The 6,122-nt window shown below is 34.2% G+C and overlaps 1 protein-coding gene across 1 annotated transcript in view; it reads left to right on the top strand.

Moving 5' to 3' along the window:
• The window catches only part of LOC117104859, a 6,169-nt gene extending 612 nt beyond the window's left edge, over window positions 1-5,557 (top strand). The window contains exons 2-4 of the mRNA XM_033245726.1: window positions 1,718-2,026; window positions 2,973-3,197; window positions 3,305-5,557. Of these exons, the coding sequence (XP_033101617.1) occupies window positions 1,756-2,026; window positions 2,973-3,197; window positions 3,305-4,440 (1,632 nt within the window). The 5' untranslated portion in view covers window positions 1,718-1,755 and the 3' untranslated portion in view covers window positions 4,441-5,557. The remainder of the gene's footprint in view (window positions 1-1,717; window positions 2,027-2,972; window positions 3,198-3,304) is intronic.
• The last annotated feature ends 565 nt before the right edge of the window (window positions 5,558-6,122 follow it).

The raw sequence follows: 6,122 nt of genomic DNA on the forward strand, positions 1-6,122 counted from the left end.
TCTTGATGACGACACAATAATAATAATAATAATAATAATAATAATAATAATAATAATAATAACTTTATTGAATCGTACACTTTTATATCAGTGGCACACACTATCAAGTGGTGCGTTCACAATACAAACATTCAAACAACACAGTACATTCGTACCGGTACACTAAAGCACAGTATAGAATAAACACGCCTACAATACAAGAAAAACAGTAAAATGACAATTAATTAATTTCAATTCAGCATTGAAAAGAGCATTGAAATAATAAAATTTCAAATTATGGCAGAGAAATGTTTGAATTATTTGTTTAAAAGATGAATACTGTCTCTTATACACATCTAGATGTGTATAAGAGACAGTATATATATATATATATTCCTTTTGTCTGGATAACATACTGAATAGTATAAATAATTTGTTAAAAATGCTAAAATAGGCCTACACCAAAATGTTTGTATATTTGCTTAAAATAGACCTTATTATAAAAATGATTTTTTCTTTTGTCTACATTACTATATATTACCATTTTATTGCAATTTTCAGAAAGGTTGAAGTTTCAAACAAATCAATAAAGATCAGTCTTGATTTTATTAGATATGCCGGCATATATCATAAAATGAGATGTTCGTGTGATTAAACTATAAAAGTTATGAAAAGTAAAGTGTCAGCGTGCCAATTCGTTATAATATTGGGCATAATTATTATTATTTAAATGTTTAATAATACTGTTAGCAATTGTTATAATACTATGCCTATCCGGGTGGACCAGAACGCTTGCTGGTAAGCTTCCCTGGCTATTCGTAATGTAGGCCTCCTATACTGTATATCGAGAGGTGATAAAGTATAAGAAGTACACGTACAGAGCGGGTTGATTTATTTAGGCCCATCTGTAGCCTATGAAGTTCATGGGCCATTCCGTCATGTCTGTTGCGAGCTACGGGGGTCTGTTCACGAACAACAAGGTGTCAAGGGTGAAAAGGCCTATTGTATGGTACGGCTATCAGAGCTAATTGTGGAAATTTGCTGAAAATGGGATATGTTATATATAATGAGATAGACACTGACTTGTTAAGAACTTTACATAATTATAACTTAATATAAAGGCATTAGGCATTTTAGGAGTGTTATATAATTTTGTTACGGCCTGGAAAATATGTTATCACATTGTAAGACTTTCAAAAATAGGCCTATCTCCGATGACGTCCTAAGCGTGGGAAAGTATTAGTAAATCTCAATACAATAGACATACAATAGTATATACAATTATTAGGCCTATTAGACCATATTGTCATTAACCACTTGGGGTATTGTGACGCGAGGAAAAGCTTAGCAGTAAATTTCAATACAACAGAGACGTCGTAGGCCTACTGGTCGATACGATACCATCAAAAGTCAATACTCTTCTGTTTGGGAAAACATGTTATAGTACTAATAAAGCTACAATAATTATCTACCCCAGGCCCTTCACTATAAATATAAAAAGGTTTTGTTATAAGCGACTTTAAGAAGGTAGGCCTCTGCTAGGCCTAGGCTATCTTCAGTCTTGATGAAGTCCACACTGCATGGACAAAAGCTAGAGAAAATAAAATATTTTATATCGTTAGTCTTAAAGTGATGAGTAGACCTACTGACCTTTTTTTATATTCATAAGCAGACTAACGCGGCTACACCTTTTTTCATCTTTATATCAATTTCTTGAGTTTCATTTTTTTTTTAATAGATCAAGTGGGCGTAAGCATGGAGTAAGAGATACCAACAATGCCAAACGTTCGATATTATCACCATGGAAAATATCAGCAACCATCGAAGGCAGTGCACTTCTTACCACCGCTACGACTTACCACCACCACCCTTGAAGTAAGCAATATGAATAGCGTCAACCGCCGCGTACAAAATGATACAAGACGTTCCGAACACAATCCTCAAACGCATTCAAAACGATTTTACACACGGTACAAAAAATTGCTTTTTACTATCGCAAGCTCCCTTACAGCAACGGATATCAACGACTTAAAATGTCTTTGTAGAGGTGAGTCTGAACTTAGCCAACCAAAAGTTGCCTAATAACATCGAACTCTATTGTCGCCCTTTGAAACGTAAGTTTTTGATCACCGGTCCATTAACAAAAGCGATGTGAATTTATTTTACATTTTTAAGAGATCATTATATTTCTTACATTTTTAATAATAAAAAACGTATGGATTAATTGTCTTAGTATCTTTTTCATTTTATTGTGAATTTTGAAATAAGGTATACAGTGGTTTTTAATATAATCATAGGCCTATACAGTGGTTTTTTTTTTTTTTTTTTTTTTTTTTTTTTTTTTTACATAAAAGGGAGTGATTTTTTTTTTTTTTTTTTTGTGACATAGGGCCCATTGGTCTCCTTCTGAATTCGCTTAATTCTCGCCAATCAATGTATAGGCTCTAAAAGCGGTGGGAAAAAACAAAACATCTTTCTCACACAGCAAATAGGCCTTACCACTAAAGATGCGCATTTCACCATTCCATTATTATAACCAGGCCTTGATACTATTATGTATATTGTTTACATTATTCGATTTGAGCTCAGCGCATTTTTAGATATAAAGAAACTTGCAAACCTTTAAAGGTAACAACATGATTAAGTAGACGAATCATTCGATGACAAGGTAATTAATTTTTGGAAAACATGTCATTAAACGTATTTAGTTGTCACGTCCTTGTCATTTAACTAATTGATCATTGAAATTCGACAGGCCGAAATCGATACAAGCATTGTCAATAGCTTTCTACGACTATTTTCGGAGTCATACATTTCTTTTCGTGTTCGTCTTCCTTATATTTATTTATAAGAATGCGTTGAATAATACCATAAGACTACAGTAAATTAAATTTTTTTTTAAATATCTGTTTCTCGTATGATAACAACTCCCTGGTTTAACATAGTTTCGTAGGTATACTTTAAAAAAAATTTTGTTTTATTTTCGTTCCCAGACCACGTAAGACCAACACATCATATCGATGATGTCCGTAACTCTTGGTCTTTTATATTACTATTGGAGAACAAGAAATTACTTGCTCATAATAGCCTGGTGTTCCTTCAAACACTCCTGTATTACGTCGGCAGAACAGATCTATATTCCCTAGTGTTAAGGTTCAGAGCTGATAGACAAAACGAATACAAGGGCAATGGCGTAGAAATTCATCAGCATTTGAAAGGTATGTAGAGCGCCATCTATCGATTAGAAACTGTAAAAAGAAATATTTTCTCAATGCATGCTCAATGGCAGTGCGAAATAACAAAATGTTCCTGTTTACATTTGCAGTGAGAGAACAAGATACAAAGAAAATGGAACTTGCCAGAGAAATGCTGGACTTTCGCCGAAAACTGAAGAATTCGAGACGAAATAATAAACCCAACTTAACTTTATTACAACAGAGATTATCAGAGTTAAGCATACGAGTACAGCAAAATATCGGACTAAACACAATGAACAATTACAATAGCAGGTCTTCAGATAACCAAAGATCTGTAAGACTGTCCATTCAACCAGTGCGTGCTACGGATAATAACGAGCGCATTTTAGGAGGACTAAATGAAAAGAACAACTTCAAAAGTAGGCCTACAGATAACCAAAGACCTGTAACACTGATTCAACCAGCACGTGATACGAATAATAATGAAGACCACAATATAGGAAGACATAACGAAATGAACAGCTATAAAAGCAGACCCACAGATCACCTAAAACCTATAACACTGTCAATTCAACCCACCCATAAGACTGATAATAACGAAGACGATCAAGAGATATTAATTTGTGATGAAAGCCAAGTGAGGGACAGACAAAGCGGCCCAGATTATGAAATGGACCAAGAGACATTGGGAAATATAAAAAATAAATATGAGGATTCGCAAATGAGAAATACGAAGGAAAATGAAACAGAATTCATAAAGGAAACTGACGAATGTTCTACTCAGTTTAATGCGCCAGAAGAACGGTTGCACAACGAAGAATATTTCTTATCTGAAGAAGCTATCTTAGCCGAGACCCCATTCCCGCCTCTTCACAGGGGTGAAGAATTTATCTTCCAGGACCACAACACACGTAATAAACGTGAACATACTTATAGCAATATACATTCACCTTCAGTAACACATCTAAAACATGAAAAAAACGAGGAAAAAAATGTACCGTTGAAAATTAAACAGATACGAAAAAGGTTCGGTAAAGATAACTGGCATAAGATGAGATATCAACATAATAGATCTAAAAGAATTAAAAAGAGGAAGAAACGGAAAAGGGAAACCAAAGAAGATAATCTCGATTCAGATGAATCGTCTAACTCCGAGTCTGAAGAGTATTTTAAATTTCCAAACATCTACGAAAAATACGCAAGATTTCCACGTCTTTCAACGAATGCTTCAAAAGCAATAGTTGAACAAAATATGAGAAGGTAATTGGAATGTTTTCCATGAATACGATTTGGTATAAAACTGGGAAAAGTAATATAACTAGTGAAATATGTCTAGATGATAATTTGATAATAAAACTAAACAAGCATTTATTTCTCAATAAATAACATAGTGAATGTGGTACATTTGTAGCTAAATATGCAATGTATTATCCTAATGAAATTAAATTATATATGCAATATTGTACGCCTGCTCTGGTGGGTTGTTATTGTAACGCAAAAAATACATATATTGAGACAATTTTAGTATTGTTACTATCTTCCAATAACTTAATTTGCCTCACGAAAGTAAAGAAAAGAGACTAATCAGGAAAATATGCAATACTTCAGATGGCATAATGATTATCAATATAGACCTGTGAGCCTAACAAAGATAGTTTAATTAACAGAAGACATCACATCTAACCAAAACATTCAAAGAAGTGAAGGACCTAGGCCTAATATTGTCTAAGCCTGTCTTTAAATTTGCCTCATGGTACAAACCTGCTATTTTACCAGGCACGTGTATACAATCTCTTATAATGTATCTATCGGGAGCTAAGTTTGATTTAGGCCTATAGGGTGGTTTGACCAAGGAGGTGCAACAGCATGGTTTTACCTATTATTTTGTGCGGACGACATATATATTCTTATCATTCAAGATTTATTTATCATCAATCTAATACAATCGGTTATTACCATGGTGATACATATTGATCGTTGATCCATGTCAGTCTTATTTATTTGTTATAGCTCATATTCATCTGTCGAAGCTAAATTTTTCAGCTGAAATTGGACGTAGTGTCTACAGATGATTATTGGATATTTATCACGTAATATTGAACGTATCCTGTTAATTATTATTATGAGCCATTTTATAGACACTGATATAAAAGAGGTTGGCATGGCAATCGAAGCGCGTGGTTATAACAAAGTGACTTGATGTGTTTTCCAATTGTAGCTCGATGCCAGAAACAGCGGTGAGGACATGCTAAGTGGATCATAGACTGAAAGAAATATTAATATAAAAGATATATTAATTAACAAATATTCATTGTAAAAGTTATGTTTAATGAAAATTATACTATCATATTTAAATTTTTATAATATAAATGAGAGGTTTATGATTTTCTCATTCTGTACATTATTGTGTGACAACTCAGATAGGCGCCCTGAAAACTATTGAGGGGTCAGGTTCGAAACTCTGGAGCCATGCTGTATTTAAGTCATGAAATTCATTATCATTTTGATGGTTTTAAATACAAGTTGAACTGGTGGTTTCATTGATTTCGCTCGAAAGAGTTTCGACCATAGAACGCCCACCATTTCAGTTTAGGGTTGGTTGCCCTGGTTACTCGCCCGGAATTGCATTACTGTAAACTTTGGTAAGGAATGAATTCCGAGAACTTGAATTTTGACCCACCTTCCTGGTCCTCCGCCCCTTCCTCGCCATAATCCGGTGAAGGCGCACTGCGTCTCCGTCGCCTCAATGGTGGTATTTTATTCACAACCTCTTTTATGTCCAGGAAGGAATCGTCTGATATGGCATCATTTACTACAAATACACCATCTAAATCCCAAATGTCCGAATATTGGTTGCAGACGATATCGTTCATAGTACGATGTGCTGAGAGAAACTGTCGTATTAACCTCTGGTCATTATCGCGCACTTGTGCCTTTAGGAAAAAT

Source organism: Anneissia japonica, unplaced genomic scaffold (assembly GCF_011630105.1).
Source record: "Anneissia japonica isolate Jap-2015-1 unplaced genomic scaffold, ASM1163010v1 scaffold287834_len5846547_cov211, whole genome shotgun sequence".
Classification (NCBI taxonomy): domain Eukaryota; kingdom Metazoa; phylum Echinodermata; class Crinoidea; order Comatulida; family Comatulidae; genus Anneissia; species Anneissia japonica.